Source organism: Pyxicephalus adspersus, chromosome 5, assembly GCF_032062135.1.
Source record: "Pyxicephalus adspersus chromosome 5, UCB_Pads_2.0, whole genome shotgun sequence".
Classification (NCBI taxonomy): domain Eukaryota; kingdom Metazoa; phylum Chordata; class Amphibia; order Anura; family Pyxicephalidae; genus Pyxicephalus; species Pyxicephalus adspersus.
In genome coordinates, this window is record NC_092862.1 from 32,922,572 (window position 1) to 32,945,780 (window position 23,209).

At 36.5% G+C, this 23,209-nt stretch overlaps 1 protein-coding gene across 5 annotated transcripts in view; it reads right to left on the bottom strand.

Annotated features, from left to right (window-relative positions):
* Nucleotides 1-2,709: 2,709 nt before the first annotated feature.
* SULF1 (sulfatase 1) overlaps nucleotides 2,710-23,209 on the bottom strand; it is a 90,048-nt gene continuing 69,548 nt past the window's right edge. For 4 of the 5 annotated variants that reach the window (XM_072411073.1, XM_072411074.1, XM_072411075.1 and 1 more), the window contains 9 exons: nucleotides 20,032-20,239; nucleotides 16,602-16,890; nucleotides 15,667-15,763; nucleotides 15,179-15,273; nucleotides 14,672-14,737; nucleotides 13,623-13,795; nucleotides 11,783-11,925; nucleotides 11,236-11,359; nucleotides 2,710-5,377 (listed from right to left, as the gene is read on the bottom strand). In XM_072411073.1, coding sequence (XP_072267174.1) covers nucleotides 4,590-5,377; nucleotides 11,236-11,359; nucleotides 11,783-11,925; nucleotides 13,623-13,795; nucleotides 14,672-14,737; nucleotides 15,179-15,273; nucleotides 15,667-15,763; nucleotides 16,602-16,890; nucleotides 20,032-20,239 — 1,983 coding nt within the window. In that variant the 3' untranslated portion in view covers nucleotides 2,710-4,589. Of the gene's footprint in view, nucleotides 5,378-10,237; nucleotides 10,272-11,235; nucleotides 11,360-11,782; nucleotides 11,926-13,622; nucleotides 13,796-14,671; nucleotides 14,738-15,178; nucleotides 15,274-15,666; nucleotides 15,764-16,601; nucleotides 16,891-20,031; nucleotides 20,240-23,209 lie in introns of all 5 variants that reach the window. The other variant, XM_072411078.1, reaches the window with a different exon arrangement.

Genomic DNA, 23,209 nt, shown 5'->3' on the forward strand with positions numbered 1-23,209 from the left:
AGAGGATTTGTGCCCAGTGCAACAGTGACATCTACTGGAGAATACCAGCGGGCACATGTGAGCAGTGTATTTCCGGAAATGGGAGGACACCTGAGTGGTGGGTGGATGCATGGGTGTGGCTAAAGGTGGCAAGGGGTCCTGGAGATATAAAAAAATGGACAACAGCCAAAAATCGCTCTCTTACATTCTCTTTACCTTTACCTCTTAACATTGATTACTTGATAATTCCTTTTTATCTGTAATTTAATATCTTGTTATTTAGGATCTGTGCGATTATTAAGCTAATAGAAACTTAGTAAAGATACTGCTCTCAAGAAACAGATTACATAAGGGAAACAGGAATTTTTTCTTCATTATTGGTACCCCAGGAAACTTTCTTTTACCTACAATGCTAACAATGGTATTTTTCTGTATGAGCATAGGTACAATACAAAGGTTTTTAATTTATTGTGCTGTCAGCATAGGCAAAGGGGAAATTGTGACAGCTGACGATGATAGCTGAAGGGTGGTATGAAGCAAGTTTTAGGATTCATCTGTGTTCATTGTTAACATAGAAGAGTTTAATACATGGGGGATAATGAGTTGCCTATACACTATAATATAGGATGAACAGAGTGACTGTGCTGAGCTTTGGGGAAAGTAGATGGATTAACTCCGTATTCCCTGCACTGCCTTGGATTGGTCACAGAGAATGGCAAAAACTTCTAACTTTAGTTTTAGACTCCTGGCCCTCAAGGATACATCTTTTGTAGCCTATGTAATGATACTACAGGAGATATAAAGAGGAATTATTTAGTACAGGGTATTTGGAAGTAGAGCAAGGTTTGAGGGTACTTTAAGGTTTAGCTTTAAAATGACATTCTTCAATACAATGACATACAGAGGGGCATCTCTGAACACAAATGTTACAGTAAACCTTGAAATATATGACTTACAAACAGCAAAATACCACACTGCGTCCCACTCCTAATAGTGAAGAACAGGAAAATATGCCTTACTGGATAACTTAAATCATTAACAATGATAGAAACAACATTTTTTGGTCTGCTGCATTTTGCACATGGTTGGCATACATAGTATGGTGTAATTAATCCATCCTATTGGAAACAAATGGAAAAAACTAATAATGGTGTAATGGTGTTGGGTGTATTTTTTTGGCACACATTACCAATACCAATTGGGCATCAAGTTTATGCTGCTGCTGACCTTTTTGGTAGATTCTCTATGCATTTCCACCTGCTGATTTCCGTAGAAATGCATCATTTCACAAAAACATTCACCATATCTGTGTTCAGCGATGATATTGATGTACTTCAAACACTTCCAAAATCCAGAAATATCATTATAGTATAGAAAATGTGCTTTCATTAGCATTAACCAAAATCCTGTTTTTAACACCTTTGTAACATTTGTACAAAGCAAAACATGCAAAACATTTGTAACTACACTATGTGCGTGTTGTGATCTAGAAATCCCTGCCAGATTGCATGGGTGTGCTAATCACTTCATGATTTGTACTGCTTCTTCTGATTAAACAGGTCCCAGCTAGCTAAATCTCAGTAACATTTTGTCCTAGTCACTGATTCCAGATAAGTAAATAAAGTACTACTTGGGCAGCATGGTGGTTCAGTGCTTAGCAGTCTGGCCTTTGCAGCGCTGGGTTCCAGGCTCGACTCTCACCCAGGGCACTATCTGCATGGAGTTTGCAGGTTCTCCCTCTGCTTTTGTGGGTTTCCTCAGGGTTCTCTGGTTTCTTCCCACATTCCAAAAACATGCAGTTAGGTTATTTGGCTCCTCCCCAAAAACTGACCTTAGACTGTGTTATTGACGTATGACTATAGTAGGGACATTAGATTGTGACATGACTATGGACTTTTTAAAGCGCTGCATATTATGTTTTTATATATGAATATTTTGTGTAATAATAATAATAATAACAACTAGAAATACTTCTTAATATTCATCTGGACTTGTTCTTAAAATATTGAACACATTTTTGTAGTTTGCCCAAGGCAAATCTTCGGATTTATATTTAGAACTAAGGCAGTGGCTTGGACAAGCTATGAAATGTCCTCCAGGTTTACATGAAGAAGTTTAGTTAACTGTTACTAAATAATATTAGGTATAAAATGACCTAGATGAAAGGTTAGGTGCATTTACGTGTCGTACATTTGTCTTATTTGTTTCAGCTTTAGTACCAACCCAAAATATATCTCCCCTGCCATAGGCTGAAGATAAAGCCCACTGCACTTGCTGTGAGGGGATTTCAAAAAGATAGGCCGCGACTCTCTTCAATTAGCAACGCTCATGCTTGCCAAGCAGTGTCAAACCACAAAAGAAACTCAAGAGCCCAATATTCAGCTCTCATACAGCAGGCATAAAATAAAGACCTTCCCAATCACACAAATATCATCGATTGTTAGAATTCTGCAGGGGAACCGATTTTTAGGCCGGTGCTCGAGCATAAGTCAAATACCAAACAGAAATACACCACCACCAGAAAACAAAACATTTTGTCTAATGTTTCTCAACTCATTACATTACATTAAGCAGAACATAGCCTATTTATTGTTTTCTTATTTTGTCTATTCATTAAAAAAGAAGGGAGGGAGCTACACACATAATATTTTGAAGATATTTAAAAGCCTACGCATACATCATTCATGAACACAAATGTAAAAGGCCACTCCAATAAAATCTCAAAATTGTAAAAGTAAAGCACATTTTTATTTCAAGAAATGTTGCTTCGTGACTTTCCTGAAGTCCGAATTGTTCTATAAAAGTATAACATGATTAAAAAAAACACAAAACAAAGCCTAATAATCTGAAATCTATTTACAAAAAAGAAAGAGTACTTTTATTACCATAAATATGTTTGTCATGTCATCACATACGTGACGCGTTTAGCAACTGTTTTTTTGTATATATACATAGACCACATCGGGACTGCTCCAAGAAGAAAAACATTCAAAATACCATGGAACAAATGTAGTAATCTGCATTACTGGTTGGGATACTGAAGCAATATTTTGACAAAAATGGAAAAAAATATTTTTGCATGGATATGTAAAAACATTGAGGTAACTTGTAAATATGGCTGTCACGTTTATCACTTCAGTCAATGGTATATTTGTAACTCCAATGTTTATCTATAGGTTATGTGCCATATCTGCTGATTTCGATACCTTTAGCTGGGTCTTCTTGTTTACTAACCCTCATGTGAAATAATGCATTCAAGTGCTGCAGCCAAAAGATGGAATATTGAATTCAAGTGTAAATGTGCTTGAAGTGCACAAGCACCTTTTGGGTTTTACCGCCCGTTAAAATCGGCCTTTAAAAGCCATACACATTCCTGTCCCTACATGGTGCCCAGAGGTCTCTTTTAAATTGTCAAATTTATATCTTACAGAAATCTATTGCAATAGAAAGTTGTTAGTCTGCTCATCACAGCAGAGAAGGGACAGTTAAGTCATTGGCTATTAGGATTAGCTTAGGAGCCTAATAAATATAAGTGCACCTTTAAGACTCCTGGAACTCGAAAAAAACTGGAGGTTTTCATGTGTTATTCTTTGTAGACTAACAGGCAAGTTGTGAATTGCAATGAAAATTGGCAATTGGGCATAAACTCAGTAGGTATGTCAAAAGAGGGGGGAAAAACCCATTTCACCAGAAATAAACCAATCACCCACAAGTATGGGGGAAAACAAATATGAATGTATACACAATAAAATATTGGAAAATCAACTCCTTTTCTGTATTACACTTCCAATATGTTATCTTCTTTATTCCCCTTTAATTGTAAGTCACTGGGATATCCCCCACCAACAAATACGTCATCTATTGGTCTATTGTATATTTACCAGATTTGGTTATCCATGTATTTATCAAAACTGGAAAAATGCAGTTATGAAAAACCACAAACGCCTGGGTTTAGTAGGCCACAGTAGAATTGGTTGTACAATAATTATAATACTTAGATAGATAAAAGCACCTAAACATCATCCATGCTGGCTGATTAGATAGTGACCAGAAGAATCATTCTTACCCTACACAGAGGGTGATATTCTCCATATTATCCCTGTCACCATAATTTCCCAGCGCATTAATGGGATAACACTGATTTCCAAATATGCATCCATTTTCAGTGTATATCCTTTAAATAAAATTATGAGATTTTTAATTCATAAAACAAAAAAACCTGTAAGGAACCTTTTTGCCATAATTGTTTGCTGGTCTCAGCAATACCGTTTCAAACGAAAAGAAAAAAGGGAAAAAATGGTGGTCAAGCTTAAGAGCTTTATAAAAGTGCAAAATTAGTTACTAATTCCAGTGGTTAGAAAATAAAATATATATTTAGTGGGGATAAAATTAACTGTGGTGTTTAAACATTTGACACATATGAGCCGAAATATTAAAAAAAGTGTGACATCATCAAATTTTATGTATGTAATTATCAAGTATCTTATTGGAGCGATGCTTGAAGACTCCAATGTCCATTTTGTTACAGGCAGAAAAGTTACTGGATGCACTGGAATGTCAAGTGCCACAGTCAATGGTTAGATTTCAGCCTTTGTTAAAGTACATTTGTTCTAATCAGAAGAATGAGGGAAGGAGGCACTGCCCTCCAAATCTAAGTGTGAATATGTTTCCCCAGAAGAATCCTTTGTTGGGCCGGCTTTTGTACTTTCAAGATCTTCAGAATCATCTAAATGATCTGCAGTGGAGATATTTTTTACTTGGTGAGCCATGGAGTCAATAGGAATATACACCTGCTCTTGAAATATATCTTCATTTACAAGTTGTTGTTGCTGAATTTCGCTAGGGGTATGACTGACAGTCTGTATGTCTAAATTCATTTTGGATTCTAACTCTGTGAGTCCATTTCCACTGAAGTCCACATCATAGGTGTCTAAAGAAACTTGATCTGTCTGTCTTTCAGTTTTACTATAGCTCCAGTGTGCCTGGTTCTTTTGTTTCTCCTTGGAGAGACGGTTTTCAAGTTTTTTCTTGTGATTAAATATCACTGTGCTGAAATTTTCTACCATTTTAGGTTCCCTTTCTTCCACAGCTACACCGCTAAATTCATCTTCTGAGTCAGCAGAGGACATTTCCAAAAGAGCCGATTCATCGGAGGACGCGTAAGTTTGTACAACCACAGTCGAATTTGCTGTAATTTTTTTAGGGATATTGTTCAGCAGTGCAAAAATTCTATCTACATCCTTCAAGTAATTAGCCCAATTATCCGGACTAAGTCTATACTTGTTTCTGTAGCCATACAAGCTTTCATTAACGCTGTACAGATCTTCTAGTCCTTTCCAGTCAACATCCTCTGTGAAATTGGGCAGGTTAACCTTCCCATCCGTCCCATAGTTGTCCCCTGTAACAATACAGAAGGCATAAGTCATTGGGTTCTTGTTTTCATCTTTCACAATTAATCTTTTTAATTTTATGTAAAATGAAAATGTTGAAATGAAGAATAATAAATACACTCGGATTAGGTTGTGTTTTGTGTAAATTAGAATGACTCCTGTCATTTTATTTATTCAAATAAATTATTAACATTGGATACCCCTCTCAGCAAAAAAAAAAAGGACTAAATGTAGAATATGAAATTTCTTACCCAAATACTATAATATATATATATATATATATATATATATATAATATATACCCAGGTTGTAGGTTGGAAAAATATAACTGAGGATTCCTTTCTGTCCCATGTGGGAGTAATGAGTGCCTAACGGGCCGATCATTAAGCATAGTGCTATCATATAGGAGGTAAGAGAGCGAGTTACATGCTCCATCATACCCATACGTACCAGAATGTTCCTATGCTCCCAAAAGCCAAACAGATGGGAAATGGAGCAAAGAAATGTAAGAATATAGTATGCTGCTGGTGAATGTTTTGCTTTGCCCTGCATGGGTAAAACGCAGGTTGACTTTAGGCCACCACCAGAATACAGAAGAAAAGAAGCCTGTCATAAGTGTACTAATTTCAACATATATTTTACAAAACTCTATTTATTACACGCTGCTTAATTAAAAATGATTACTAGTTGAAACCTGATACAATGTTATCTTAAAACACTTTTGTAAGCTAGAGATAAATACCTACTCCTCCCGAAAAACTGGGCTCAAACAAGCTAAATCACACAATAATTGGATGAATTTGGGGCTGACAAGCCAACCAAAGTAAATTCCTGTCTACATAGTTATCTAAGATATTAGGCATTAAAACACGCCCCGGAACTAACATTTTTTACCTTGTATGAATATCTCTGGCCAAACACTAAAACACCTTCCTGTAGCTTGGTACAAGTTTTTGTCTTTTATATTCTGCTCTTAAGGGTGCTAAAATTTAAGGCCTAAATTACTGCCTGGAACTAAAAAAAAGGAAAATACATAGTGCCAAAGAAATAGTAAGAAAATGATTAAATGAAACTGAAAGTATTTTATCTGCATTATATCACTGCCACCAAAGCTGTAGGCACTCTTTTCTATTGAGTAAAGGGAGGTAGAAATTTTCACAAATGGCTGGACTGGCCAAGTATTACAGCAGGCTCTTCTTTGCAGGTCGTTAGAGCATGTTTTATCAAACCTATATATATATATATATATATATATATATATATATATATACACACATTTACATATATACACATATATATATACACACACACACATACATATATATATATATATATATATATATATATATATATATATACTGTATATACTTTTCTGATTTCCCATGGTTTAAAAAACCCTCATGCAACCTCTGGAGGAAACCTGCTTTACAAGGTTGGAATACGGGCTCATATAGACAGGATGTGCTCAGTGCATCTTACAGTAGTTTAGCAAATTAGAACTTTTCTGTTCACGTTGAATTAATTTTAATTTATCAGATAACCCACTAGTAGTCTGCCTTTGACATGCTTTTCTTTGAGATTCTTGAGATGCAGAACGTTCTCTTCCTTAAATCTTGCAAGCATAGACAAGTCATATGAGGCCCAAGCACCAAAACATATGAATGTAAGCAGCGCAGCAAACCATAAAAACATGCTAGTCTAAAATCTAACATGTTGATTATTAAAGGATAATAATAATAAATATTACCAGTTATAATAACTTCTTAACCTGCTACAAGAAAACATGGAGGCTGCACCTCTGTCTTCTAATTGCCTATCCGTCATGGTGACCCTCTTCTTAATACACTGACTTTTTGTTTTTTGTTTTACAGCAAATATTCAGCCTTAATTGCACAAGTTCATTTAGAAATCATTACATTTCCCATGAATGCTAGGATAAATAACTAATCTTTGTTGTTTACTTACTTTTCACGATCCTCTGCACATGCAAGGCTATGGCACTATGAGCTGGCTAGACTCTTGCATTGCACAAAGCTGTCTAGACATCCTATGGCTGGGATTTGTGTAGAAGGACCTCAGTGAAACAGTCACTCATAGTCTAATAAGTGTGTGTTGACAAAGAAAGTGGTTGAGATGTAGATATTAAAAAGTGCTATCACCTTTTTGCTACGTAGAATTCAGGTTGTGTGAAATCTTTTTTTTTTTTTTAATTAAAGGAAAATCAAAGAAAGGCCCTCCAATAGTTCAGTCATTCTAAAATCCTCTGGGCAAGTATAGCTGTACTAAACTTAAGTGGCAGGCGGAATGCATACAATGTAAAAAATGTTGTCTGCATACAGCTGAAACCTCTACAGTGCGTCATCACCACAATAATGCCGCTTTCAGGCAGATGTTTTTGTAATTTTCGTATCAGTGTGTCAAACTTCAGACAGAGATTTTCTTGATACTGAAAGTTCAGAGCTTTAAAAAATGTACCCTGGAGCAAACGCATATTAGAGGTTATGCAAGTGTCTCCTCTGAAGCAAAATCCCCTGATGATTACTATGAACACCTTTAAAAATTCTCAGAGAAAGTAGTATTAACAATGAGCAATTTCATAAGACAGAGGCAGACAATCTATACATACTGTGCACCCCAACATTAATAATTCTACCACCAAGATAAAAGGGACATTAGAAACCCTAATAAAACTGCATTTGTACTGGGGAACATAAATCTTCAGAGGTTCCTACTTTATTGACTTTCATCACTATAGCCACAGATACTGTAGTTTTGGTCACTTACGGACGGAGGAGGACACAATGATTTTTTGCCAGTTTTTTAGTCCCTCATTTAACTACTGCTGGTCAAATAAAATCACGTATTTGCTGTGTACAGATTGACAGCTACAAAGACGTGTGCTGTGTCAGGGTCTACAAGACAGTATGAGAAGGCTCAGCAAACATCTAGGTCACATTTAGTATAAATGGGGCCCAAATGTCTTTTGTATAGATGCATGGTCCACACAAATAGTATGCCTGACCCAGCTTCGGAGAGTGTCTGGAGGTTTTCCTATTACTTTTTTCTGTATACATTCAAGTGGAACTTCATTCATTCTGGCAGAGTCAATCAAGATGACCAAAGATCGTCCATTTGAGGAAGAAGAGAAGGAAGATGGCGGCACCCTATGATGGAGCATGGTGGACATGTGCTCATTGCTCAGGAAACCCCTAGCAACCTCTGGAGGACCTTAGGGTTCCATGGAATGCCGGTTGGGAAACACTGGTCTAAGGGATCAAAAACTGGAAATCAAGAATCTTCCCCATGGCAAACACCAACCAGCTTTCATTCTTTTAGTGAAGCTTGGGGGAAAAAACCAATTTGTTATAGGCAGATAACAGGCAGATAAAAAAAATAGCTTCTTTCTTCAAACAATAAGTTTTTAACTATTGGGATAAAAGCCACATGATTTTGCTCATAGTAACAGAGTAAAGTAGAAATTAGGAAAAAGAGTAACAACGACCCAGATTCATTAAGCCCTAAGACATCATAAAGTGCATTTAAGGAAGGGTGAAGTTGTATTTTTTATTGTATGTCGTGTTACTGAAATATGCGTTTATTGCCCGTAGAAAGTGTTAAACGCCATTGCAACTTGATTAATTAAAAGCCAAAAGGGCATCAAAAGAGTAAAACTGGTTAAACTTCCAGCATTCAGAAGTACAGCTTCTGACTAAATTTAGGTGCTCAGTGTTTCATCACAGCAATAGGCAGTTTCCAGGTCTTCTGTTGTAAATGTCATCTGATGGTGGGCTAAATTATAGAGAAGCAGGGAAATCTCAAAATATGCAGGAATCAGAATAGGCTTTATGGATCATTACTGTTATTTTTTTAGGGTTTATGTTTGAAATATCCAAATTTAGTTCTGACCCTAATACTTCAGATTGTATTAGAGAGATCACCTGATACTTGCTGTTCTGGTATATCCGTGACCTCACCAACTGTTTCCCAACTCCTGAGACTACAAAACAGTGTAAAATAACAGAGCCTTGTGGTTAGAGGCATATAAACAACTACACGACTCTGGTATTTGACATTACAATGCACTCTATATGGTTACGTGCCAGTTAGGTTAGACTTTTGACAGACGGCAAATGTCAGCACTTAAGTAACCGCTTGACTCTACATATAAATAGAAAGATGTATTAAATAGGCTTGCACACTTAATATTCAGATCCCTTTGTATGTTGTACTGTGACAGGTTGTTTTTAAAGGCAACTAAGCTGACCTCTAAATATGTAGCTGAAACACATTTATGAATTGTAGAAGTATGTGAATACCAGGGTGACAATATGATGACAGTGACAGTGATCCTCATCGGCTGAAAATAATTTACTGGTAAAGCTGGGAGCAACTGTCATGACACATGAGGGGTAAAACCCCCACTGTTTACTTATAAAATACCACTTTATAGATTTATTCATGCATTCTGCAAAGCAAAAAATGGTATTACACATTTAACATTATAACGTATCAATATATGAAGATGCAAAATAGTGTACACATACCACAATCACAGAGAAAACACAATGCACAGGCTTTCTTATCAGTGGCATGTGAACCTAAACATTGTGTGAATTGATGTTGAAAAATCACAAGTCACAAGCATGAAATGAGATGTATGAGCTCTCGCTGTGAAGATGAGATGGAGTGAATCATGGTAGCTGGAGACCACTGACCAATATGAGGGAACCAGGGTTAGAAGTTGCATGCACCAAAAGCTATGCCATGTGCCACATGACAGTATACACACATTAGTCAGAATGGGCTGGATCATGCAATTATTTGGGAAGAAGCCGCTGGAAAGGATAAATAAGAAAAAGGACATATACCTGTGTGGATCATAGGTTCGTCCATCTTTACTTCCTGATATAGGAAAATACAAGAGTAATGGTTGTTAACTTCTAGAAGAGAAATCATTCACCAAATACTAGATAGCCAAATCTTCTTAAAAGATGGTTAAAATGTACCTATCACTGAATTTAATAGTCCATCAGCTACTGTACTATTTCTATCAGGTACATAAAGGGTTCAGTCCATCCATAACTGATATTTTAGCTTCTGAATATCTAAAACACCTGACAAAAGTCTTTTATTTATAGGGGACTATTGGTGAGATGACTGTGCTTGACTTCCTAGGTCTGCAAACTTTTTGAAGCCATTGTAGCCAGTTCCCCCTGTTCCTGCTAGATTTATTTATATTATTGAGAATTCCAAAATCAAGTTGGAGTTTTTGGCAGAGGTCACTTGACTAAACCACTCAGAAGTGGCTCAGGGGACAGGGTTGCATTTAACTGCTTCTCAACTACATATGGTGGATTTACCATTGGTTTACCAAGTGTTAACTTGGTTAGAACTAGCATGCTAAGCTTTACTTTATATATTTATCTCATAGCATGTAGGGTGTAAACAAATATTGTCATTCAAGATACTCCTGTCAATTGTTCACAATAAAATGTTTCACAATAAGCCAATAAAATGCAATAACTGAAAACATAAAATGAGTGACTCTCCTTTGCTAGGTATAGCTGATGAGGACGTATGGGCTGTGTGGGGGTAAGCAGGTTAGTTAGCAGCCCCTGGCTATAGTCAGCCTAGTAGTTGTTAGCTCTTAAGTTGTAAATAAGCTTTGCTGTTTGTGTCCACCTGTTATTAAAACCTGGAGGAAAGAATTGGTCAAGCCAGCAAGGTATTGTTCAGCAATTTGATTTCTTTAACTATTATAATCCAGCTTCTGTAAATAGGATGGTGTAAGCATTTCATTTCAAAAGCTGTATTTGCTAGTCACTGACCCTCTTCAAAAACCACATGGACTGAAGTGAAGAATTACCTGTTTCTAACCCTTTTGGTCTTGGATTGCACTGCCGATGGCCTTGACAACTTCGTAGCTCCATCAACTGTACATGAAGCTGATTTAGAACTCCTCTTTCCACAGTATGAACAGCATTTGTAAGCTGTGAGTAAACAAAAAGTGATTACTGCTGGTTGTAAAGGCATAAAACTGATGAAATCTTTAGGATAAGGCATGACAAGACTATATAAGCATATATGTTACTACTCATTTGCTGCCCCCTCAAATGTTGTGTTATTTCTGTGTAGTGTGGCAGGGTTGTTTAGAACTAAGGACTTGAAGGCCAAAATGAAACCCTTTTGACTATAAAATAGCTTCCATATGCTATATGTTTTTCACCTGTGCTAGGAACTGACATTGCCGGACTCCCAAAGGAAGAACTCCAGCTGTCAAGTTGAAAATTACTGATAATATTTTGTTGCTGGATTCTGTTCCATGGCTTGGAATTACTGGGCCATGGCTGGGCCTCATAAGGAAATCTGCAACTTGTCATTGATTACTTACATACATTTATTTGTTGGCTTACCTGGTAGGGGTCAACATTCATATCAAAGTACTCCAAGAAGCCAGTGGCAAATTCACAAAACAGAAAATTGTGCGTTTCGTTGACTGTTCTCAAACACCAGTATGTGTTATTATTAGAGCTGGTACAGGCACAAAAAGACCCCACTGTGAAGAAAAAGGACAATCAGATTAGATTTTATTATTTTTAGGCATTAAGTTACAAGGAAAAATGTAGCTCACAAAATAATAATTTGATTATTTATTAACAAGACAAGTGTGCATGTGCAAGTCTTTTGATCAGGTCTGGTATGATGCAGAACATCAGTGCATCAGGTCAAGGAGGTCAGCACCAAAATCCAAACAGCCATTAATGTCAGGAACCTAATCAGTTATACCTTTGCATATCTTATATAGTCCTTTAAGAAAAAAACTAAACAAAACATAAAATGGCATTTTGTGGCCTCACAAGACATTGCAATCTTGGTGACATGGGGTGTTGTGTTATCTAATGATGGTGAGCTTTACCTTTTACATTTGCTTAATTTCTACTCAACCAGACTAATCTGATTATTTAAAAGGGGAATCAATTATCTTAATACTACATTTTTTTTGTCCTTCCGTTTTTGTGGCACCTGAGATAGAAGCACTGTATTCATAATTTTATAATGTGTGCTGTCTGCTATGGTCCTGGTGTGTAGTGTCTTAGTGAAATCAGGACTGTCTGACAGTTGTTGTTGGCCATATTACCTAAATTCATCTGTGTTGGTTGATGGAGAAAATTCTGACAGCTGTCTAAGAAGATGAAGTGCATCTGTTACCTATCATCACCTTGGACTCTCTTTGGCAGTTTTGACCTTCAATAAAGTCAGCAAGTCCTGTCCCTGCCTCCCATATACACAACAGAAGGTGATCCTAGTACAACTATTGACCCATAGTCCTGGCACACTAATGAAGAATTCCAAATACTGGAAAATTTAGCAATATATATATATATATATATATATATATATATATATATATATATATATATACATACATACACACACACACATATATATACACACATTCTTGGTAAGTGCTGAAATATTTTCACTCTGATATTATCCCAGTCATATTTACATTGGCGTTAGATTTAGTAATAACACGGTATTCATATCCCTCATTTCTTCTTTTAATTAAGTCCATGTAAAGTACACACATTCTGTACAACCTGATTTCTGGAAAAGTTTATCACAAGACATTTTAATCCCAGCAGTTCTGCTGTGTTTAATTAGTTTAATTAAAGAAGGGTTTAAGTAACAAGTCACATGAACCATGTAACACAAAGCTACACTGCAGCCAGAACTACATATGAATCTTATATATTAAAGTGCTTTTGTAGCCAGTGATGCATTTATTATAGCACAACTGTTTAATGTGTATTGCTCGGAGATTCATTTCAGCTCTTTTGTACTTTCTTTCTTTTGTATTGTTCTATTGTACAGGACAAAAACTAAATGCAAATTCCCAAGCACACCGACTTTGAAGTAAGCAAAAGAACATATTGAAGTCATCAAACCTAGGACCTAAGGACAAACATACATTTAAAGGAACCAAATAGTGGTACACGATGACCGCTTAGGGCAATGTTTCTGGACCTTTTTTTCCCCCGATCAGTGATGTTTTTAAATGTAGCAAAATGTATAAATTAATAATAATTGAATATCTTCTTTTTTAATAATGGAGGAAAGGTATAGCATCCAATAAGATTCTACACCCATGTCAAGTACAGGTATAAACTAACATTTATGGAATGTCTGCTGGTGTGTTACCAAGAAAGATGGTAGATATAGTATCACAGTAGTCATAATCAATGTTCTTACAGTTCCAAAAAGGTGCCGTCTGCCAGTGGTTGTTGTCGTGAGTGAAGCAAGTGAGTCCAGGAAGGCTGCACTCTTCGCCTTTTCTTTGCCGTTTCTTTTCTTTTTTCTCCTTCTTTCTTCTATGGTTCTCCTTAAAAATCTGTAACTTGTTGTCAACCTCCTGAGCACCTTCCCTATGAGGAAAATGAATCAGGAACTAAATGTAAATCACTTCATATAAGTTACATTGCAGATATTGTGAACATCTATTTAAGGCATCAACTTTTTCATTTTACATTTATTAATTTATTAATGTTAAATTGAAGTTTAGTTTGCTTTTTTGTCTTACTCTGTGTCTCACCTCCCTCATATACATGCTAATGACATTATAATAAAACTTTGAAATGGCTAGAATACCCTACTAAACCAGGTGGATACTGGTGGTAGAGGCCAACATGGTGCCTTAAAGACTTCCTGAAACCTCCAATACCCCTCCTAACATCCCCCAGCCCTAAAGTAAGCAGTGTGGTGGCTCTTGGGAGGAGTTATGCAAAGATTTAAATGACTTGATGAGTGGACGCCAGTCTGGAGGAATAGCCATTCTTAGTCTGCATTCTTTGCAATGGCAATGCCATTTCCCAATTACTGGTTTGGCAGAAAATCAGAATGATGGTGGGACCTATTGTCTTGAGGGCCTCCATCAACTCCAATTAACCTGTTCATACAGCTCTGATCTAGATCCTGCTAAAAAGGACATTTTTTACTGCACTGAACATGGTAACCCCATCAGAATTACTTAAATATTGCTAGTGTTGGTAAGTGTGACAACAACAGGAATTGAAGCTTTAATCAAAGGACCCCATATGTCTCCCAGAAATGACTGCTGCAGCCACCCTTTTATCTAATTTAATATGTTGAAAATGATTAGCAGAAAAATGTTGGAAGTCCCAATAGCACAAAAAATGTGGTTAAATTTCCAACCATTATGGTACTATAGATTTTATTACCCCTGTACTGGAAATGTATTTGGAATTTTAAAACAATTATGCAATTAGAATAAACTGTTTTACTTGAATGGATGAATATGACTCTTTGTCTTGTCTTGAACCTTCATGCCTTTATCTTTCTTGTAAAATCTGGAAAATAGGTGAATAGCATTTAACAAAAAATAAACATACAAATTTATGTACAAAAAATGTAATAAATATGTAATAAAAAAATCAGCTATTGTAGCAGTGATTGAACCTTTGATCAGAGTACTAGGTGTGAAAATTAGAAATAACTTTAAACTGATCTTACTACAGAACACTAAAATCTGATGAAGGCAGAGATTCCTTATCCTTAAAAAGAAAAACTTAAAGGTCCTTCTTTTGCTTAGATATCAAACGTAACATCTGAATGAGTCGGGGACAAGTTTTCGGCAGGCTACAATGCACAATGTAATTGTTTTTAGGATTGACAGATGTTATTGTCACCTATATGATTTCTCCAATTTTTTCAGTAATTGCCTCTCCATGTCTCCATATACATCTCACCAGAGATATGAATAAAATAGCCCAGCTGTATGTCTTATTTACCCAGACTTGCTGCAGTCACATTCGTCTGGTTTCCTCCTTTTCAGATGACCTCTTACTTCTCTTAAGTTCTTAATTTTGTCCTGTAGAGCTTCAATCTGAAATACAGAGTGCATACACATTAATAAAACTCTTTTTTGTGAAGGATGAATGTAACCGAGAGGGTATTCGTTTTAAATGAGTATTCGTATTTAAAACTCCTAACTTTTTTTTATTGACTTAAAAATTTCTTTTTTTAAATAACTCTTCAGTTGAACACTATATATAAGTTTTTGCCTAAACAGAAGTATGAGACTGAATACAGAATAGAAAAATAGTCTGTGCTGTTTCTATGAATCACCCACACATTTGCTTTGTTTCCTAACATTCACACAGAAGTACTGCTACAGTCCTATAGGCTGCTGCAAGCATCATAGACACTTCCCTTCAGTCATTTGGTATCATTGTCTCACATAACATTAAATTAGAAAAGAAAGCAGTGATCAGGTTACCTCCTTGTCAATATAAGCTTTATGGTCCTTCCAGGCTCTGCTCGAATGATATAATTCCCTTTCACAGTGTACCGTGTCATTGACCAGAATATAACACCTAAGATAGACAAAAGAAGAAATGACCATGTATACTTGTCTAGCCAATATTAATTAGACGTACCGTAAACTAAAAGATGAAATAGCCTGTAGACGTCATTACCTATCATTTTTAGTAATCGTATACTGCACTGTATCACCAAAGGAATAAACAAGGCAGTTACCGTTTCTGATTACAGGATCACTAGGAGAAATATAACAAGCTGGCCATCACTTCAGGCCATGGCATCATGGTTGGCTCGGTGGCCAGCCCTTTTGCCATTGAAGTTCCAGGGTCCCAGGTACGAATCACAGCCAGGACACTGTCTGCTTTTGGTTTATTCTCTCTGTGTTTGCTTTGATTTCCTCCAAACACAATGGTTTCATCAAAATCCCAAATAATGCAGTTAGATTTGACTTCCCCACAAAAATTGGCCTTAGAGCAACTATTCTCAACCAGGGTTCCATGAAAACCCCATTGTTCCTTCAAAGGGTGATAGGGATTCCTCAACCTGTGGTTTATTGATATCCAGTTAGAAGATGCCTGCATAGTTTTGGGGTCAGCACCAGGACTTTGCTGTCCATAAAGATGGTTTCTTCAGGTTAAAAAGGCTAAGAAAGGCTGCCTCAGACCATATTAATATGTGAATGGTTGACCAACTACTTCAGACTACAGGCATCTGAAAAGAGTTCTAGAAATTGTACTATATCAACAAATTTAAAGGAAGTTTGCTGTTTTAAAAGATATAAGATAATTCTAAAATGACCAGAGATATCCTTATAGTAAGACATAAATATTTACAAATGATGTTTGAATGAATCAGGAAATCTTGCCAAAATAAAGGCCACCAGCTGCTTACTTATGCGTGACTTTAACAGATGCAGATTGACTGATCCCCATCACACCATCGGCCAACATTACATCATCATCCTCATTAGGGGAAGTAAATGTTTCATCCTCCTCTTCATCCTCATCATCAATATCCTCTCCTGTTTCTTCTTCAGAGGCGTAATGTCTCTTGGTGATGACTCTTTTGTGTGGGAGCTCCACATTTTCTTCATCTTCTAGATTGATGTCATAAACTTCTCCTTCAAATTCAACAGCCAGGGAACGGGTTTGTCTGGTGTGGACAAAACGGGGGTTGAATTCTGCAGGAAAAAAAGAAAACAAAGCATTTGTAAAAAGTATACTGCTTCATACTATGGAGATCATAATTATTTAGAAAGTACAGTGGAAATCAACAAATTTATATTTCTGTAAAAAACAGTGAACAGTTTAGGCAAAACTTTTCCTATAACCACACTTTCTCTTCCATGCGGTCCAGTAATGTCTTTTACTCTTTAAGTTATGATACATCCTCCTCATTCCTGTGTTGTCATCTAAATTACGAGAGGGATCCTCTTCTGCTCGCAGTGAACAGCTCCTAACAGTTACACTGGGGGAAGTGTCCCTACCCCTAACAACTATCATCCAATGGAAACAATCCCCACTATATACATTAACACCATGGCTCAATGGTTACTAATGCACATAGTAGGCAGAGTATCTATTGGATGGTAGTTAATATAGCCAAAAATTCTCTATTCTGTGCAGCTTTGCAGTAAATAGTGTGCAAGTGGATGAATATTCATCTTCTGTCCTAAGCTATCCTTCACAACATCCACCACAAATGGGAAGTTACTTCCCCTGCATGTGCACAGAAGTAAATACAATCATGTTTACTACTCCTAAGGCCATTCTTTCTTGTATTGCTATGCATCATTAGCTTTCAAATGTAAAAAAACAGAGCTGGTCTTGCTAAATCCTGAAAGACACCACTGGGGTGCTGAATACTGGGAAGAGGCATCCACATTTAATTTGTACATTCAATTCTCATTGAATTCTCAAGAAACTCATTGGGTACAGCATCAGTGGGTAAGTCAGAAAGTAAACTTTCCAATGTAGATGGATTCTGCAATCACCATGCAACTAATAGCATTTCTGAAAATTTTAGAAAAGTTACATCTTTAAAACAGACCTCAATAGTCTGCTCTTACGTGTGTGAAATACTTGAACATGTAATTCATTCTCACTGTCACATACATATCTCAGGGCATGGTTCTTATTCTAAGAACTAGAGTAAGTGAATAGCATGCGTTTCAATTTGCCTGATTATGCCACGCTTTCACATACTAATCATATAGATATAAACAACATAGAACATCTGTTGCACTTTCATTAGCCAGGTCAAGTCAACCTTTGCCCCAATCAATGCTGGAACATCAAAAAGGGCAATTATACTAATTGAAAAACAGCTTCAATAAAACAGTTTTGCAGTGTCCAAATTAAAGACCACCTGTGATTTATGGTGTCAGCTGTAAAAAGAAAGATAAATATAGGGAACTGTGGAGTCAATATAAGGCGAGATGGTTTCAAGTTCACTGCAGCCCCATGAGCAGCTTCACACAAAGCTTATTTCGATGAATGAAGTAGGCCAAAAGGCCAAGCCACAACTATGTTTCTTCTGCTTTTTTGAAAGGGCTAGCACAATGTTTTGCAAGAATGCTTTGCAACCAGCTTTGAAAACGTTAGTAAGTTAGTCAGTAAGCACATTGATACTGTATTGAGCACAGAGATTTGTAGATTATCCATAAAGTTTTTCTGTGCATTTCAAACAATTTCCATTGAAAATACAATGCCAAGTAACCATCAGATATCAAAAATCCACCAAAATGAGTTTGACCAGACACCAGAATTCAGTTGGTAAAATAAAGTTGATTAGAAAAGAAAATGAATGAAATGAAAATAAAACACTTCCTGTCTACATGTGCACATTCAATTAATAGCAGTATAGAATATCTCACGGCTGATTTTGGTATGGTGATCATAGTGGCACATGTATAATTTGGCAGTCTTCATCAGAAGATGGCATGACAGGGTATTATCACCTTATACCAGGAGGTACCCAAAGATCTTCATGGAATGCATTTACAAATATTGCTATATACAAATATTAAAAATACACTACTAAGTTAAAGTAATTTTGATTTGAGTGGTTGGGGTTACCTAAACTTTAAATTGAGATCTCCTAATTTATGGAAGTTTTGTTCTGTACAGTATTCCTTTTGTAACATGTTTTCTCTTAGCATAACTTAATAATTAAAGTGATGCCTCCCGGTTTGTAAATGACATAATGAATTGCAAGAAATGAGTTTTAGAAGTAATATATATATTGTTTCCATTATATCGCTGAACTACAATGAAAGGGAACATTTCGTAAAAACTAATACTAGCTGAAATATGCAATAAAAATTTTTATTAAATGTAGTAACAATATGGAAAAAAGGAACCATTTAAAAATTAGGTCTCATTATAATGTTCATGCACAAATAATCACATTCCAATATTCTGCAGATGATGGTAGATCATGGGTAGAATCCACTAGGGGTCACTGTGGCTCAGTGTGAATGCGCTGGCACAGCTACCGGTTTGTGTTTTTTTAATTCTACGTTTCATTCATTTGGTTAAAGGCTCAAGAGCAGCAGTGATTAAGAATTCCCAAAGAATTTAAGATTATTTAGACTATTATGTAACAAAATCTTTAAAAGTAAACTTATTGGACTTAAAAATGAGCATTTTTTGGATCTAGAAATAAACTGCTATATGACAGATTATAAATATAGCCTATTTTTATTCCTGTACATCTGTAATTTATTATATGCACCAGCTACTGGTAATACATGTTAAAGAGGGAGCTTAGCTTGAAATATTTTTGGTTTTGGGTGCATTGTTTGATCCCTATTCCATATTGTATTGTTTCCTTGGAATAGAGATCACCCCTCCAGTGAAAGGAGTTGTTCTCTTCTCCATTGCATAAAAAAATGTTGTTATATCCAAGCATAATTTATTTGGTGTGAATCACCCTTCTTTTTGCGATGTCATTATAGAAATACAAACCACCCACACATGACGTTAAGGGTATATGAATGACATTGAAAGCTGTATATGGGTGAAAGGGACGGCTGGTGAGCAGCATGGACCAAGAACACATGGCTTGAGATGTTCGGGAGTCGGGAGATGTACTATAACTTCTAATGCTTGCTTTGTGGAATGCAGACCATGCGGATAATTGATTTTAGTACAGCAGAAGCATTTTTTTTATGGCATATTGCATATGAAGTGCCGAAATAAAAAGTCCCACTTATGTATTTAATCTTTTACAAAGCAAGTTATAATTATCAGCTTACTTCTAATAGTGGTGGGAGGTTGAGCAATAATTTCTCAATAAGATCCACTCACAAGTCACTTACTTTTAGAATTAGATGGTCTCAAGAAAATCCTTTGCTTTTTCCTTGGATTTCGCGGCCTGTAGTCTGTGTCTGGGCACACACAATCTCTGCTTCCATAGCCCTTAGAGTTTATACTTCGTGCCCTTTTCCTCAATGGCACAACATCTGAAGATCCTTTACATTTATGAATCCGAAGTTTACCGGACACATCTTCAATACACTGCCATTTCTAGAAACGCAAGACAAAAATTGGAGGATCATTATTATGTTTTAGAGATAAATCTACCTTTCCATTCGTGTGACTGTTTATTTCTTTATCTCAATAATGATTAATACCTTGGGGACATATCCTAAATCACAAAGGTAAATATGTTGTTGAAGAACATATTTTTTTCAAAATAAAATCTTCAGTATATAAATCCCATTCATAGGATCTATAAGTGTTATTGTTGTCTGGGACCACACCGGGGATTCAAATGATACTAGGGACAAGACACACAGCATTTAAAAGGAGAATGTGGGCCTTCAATTGTTACTTTTTGTGATCTCATTAAACAGTTGTCCCATTACTTTGTTCCTTGAAGGAACGGTCACTGGAACACATAGGAAAAGGGAAATCTACCACCAATTTTTCTGGAGGTATATCCAACTAATTCAGTTTTTCTTGGTTTGGATAAATAAAGTGAAAGATGCTACTGCTCAGGTGTTTACTGCTATTCAAAGCTTTATTACAGACATTTACTCCTATTTCCTGTGCAGAGGACAACGTTTTACTAAACAGAAAATGAGATGACGTTTCTTGTTTAATTAGTAGAAGTCGGTTGTGAATAACATCAGCTTTGTTTATTATACTTATTTATACAACATGAGATTATTCTGTAGCTCTTTATAAAGAACACCAAGATGTTTACATCAGTTTCTGCACTTTAATATGTCATATAACCCATATCAGCCCAATATATCCTAACACTCCATGTTAGAAAAAAAGGAAAGGCAGTATCTAGCTTCCTTCCAGTCTTCCTTTGCAGCATATCGTTTTCTACAATCCTACAGGTGCTGTTTATGTAGGAATGTAAAATGAGATTCAGTAGTCATTTCACACTCCATAGCTGACGTGCCCATCTTCAGATGTTTCCTAAATAAAGGAGACTGCGAAGCACAGTTTATGAACACTAGACCAGATCAAATGTCTTCATGTTCACTATCGCATTACCATGATGGGATCAAGTAATGCTGGCTCATGATATATTTATGTAGGATTCTTCAGACAGGAACAGTCAACAGATGATACATTTATTTGAAGGACAATCCAGCACACACAGCATTCTGTCTGCAGTGAATCAGCTGTTAATGGGATTTTTTTTCTTTCAGACTTTCAATTAGCAGCAGAGATTGATTAGAGCTGAAACAAAATCGGTTTTGTGGAAACTAACTGAAAGTAACCATATCAGTTGTGGTTTTTCGAAGAAAAGACGTTGACGTCTAGCGAACAGATGTTGAAAAGGTGGTGAAAGTGACTCAGCTTGAGAATCTTCATTCCTCATGTTGAAAATACAACCAAACTTCCTTCTAGATTACCATAAGTGAGTGTAAACCAAGCACTGCATAGGATGTGGTGCAGATTATCTAAACAAGTATATTATGGAGTCTGCTTATCCATTAAAGTTTCATGAACTATACAGTAGTGAGCAACAAAAAAAAACTTCCGACCTATTCACTTATAATGAAAAAAAAAGTCTATGTCTAATATCAGCAGTCATAGCTGCCCACCAATAAAAAATGCCTTTAAGCTGTGGTGACATGCAATGCAACAAAAAGTAATAGTGCTAACTGGGGTGCTTTTGGACCTCCTCCAAAGTGTAATTACCACTACAGACAAAAGGACTGGGTCAACTGGCCGAAACCAAGGGGATCATCTTCCTCTTTGGCTAACTATAACCAGCCTATCAAGTACTAGGTTGGTAGCTCCTCTGAAAGGAGTCTCCCACCAATGTAGAGCGAATGACCATAAGGCCAGTAAGCTCTACCGAACGTAGGCAGCATCTTATATTAAAATGTGACACAAAAACAGACCATTGACAAGTGACAATCAACACAAAATAAAAAAAAAAGTGCTCAGTGTAAACACTGAATTGACCATGAAGGACTAGAGGCAGTCAGCCCTAATCAAAGGCGTTGGACTGAAAACAGCAAAAGTGAAACATGTTTGGTGCACAGAAAACACGCTGGGGTGACCAAGACCAATGTGATTTGCAAGTGCACCTTAGATGCCACTCCCAGGGGGATGATTCACTGCGGCCTCAGCAGTTCCAAAACTAGGGCAAGATCATGGGTTCTCTGTCCCTGCCAGTAGGATAAGGGTCCATCTGGATGCTCCTTCTCAGGTGCTGGGGGCCTTCTTCAGCAATCAGTCCAGTCCCTCATCATATCAGGCAGTTCTGATACATTGCCATCTCTTAGGCAAAGATGGCAGTGTCGTTCCCACTCCTAAACACTGATAAGGACAGATAATACATTTGGTCTTAGCCAAAAGGCCAAGAAGTCCAGGGTTAAGCCAAGAAGCTGTCCACGTAGCTGTTGTGTTAATGAGAGACACCTTGGCATTCACTAGTTTGCTGCTGTCAACATTCTCGCTGTCCTCATTTCTGAGGTTTTACCATCTTAATGTGAACTGAATCCTGGAATGTAGCTATTAATCCTAATCACATTAGATAAAAGTGATTTGGAATGGAAGCTCTGGAGGGTGTGTCCACACAAAACTTGTAAAGAAACATACAAAAGGGCAATTAGAACATTAAACATTTGCAAATTGCTAAAGCTCTTATTAACTAACAAATAGATATTCTAGCATGTACAACTTGCCCAGTGCTTCCATCCTTTAAAGTAAGAAAGGTGTTCAATGCATAGGCACTACTTCAAGAAAAGTAAGGAAAGCATTTCCTAGGGGATCATTTACAATGCCTTTTTGTATAAGGGAACCTAATTCATATGGATGGGAAAAAAAATTGTTCCAGTGCTAAAATCTTGATAATGTGAAGCGAGGTTGAGTTGAAGATTTATATTCAGTTACAGAACTAACCATTTCACATTCTTAACAAATATCATAAATAATCAGTCACTTGAATCAAAGTCATTATAACAGCAAAAGATTTGTCTGGTATTTGACTGTCAATATCTAGCTCTCCATCTAACACCTTCA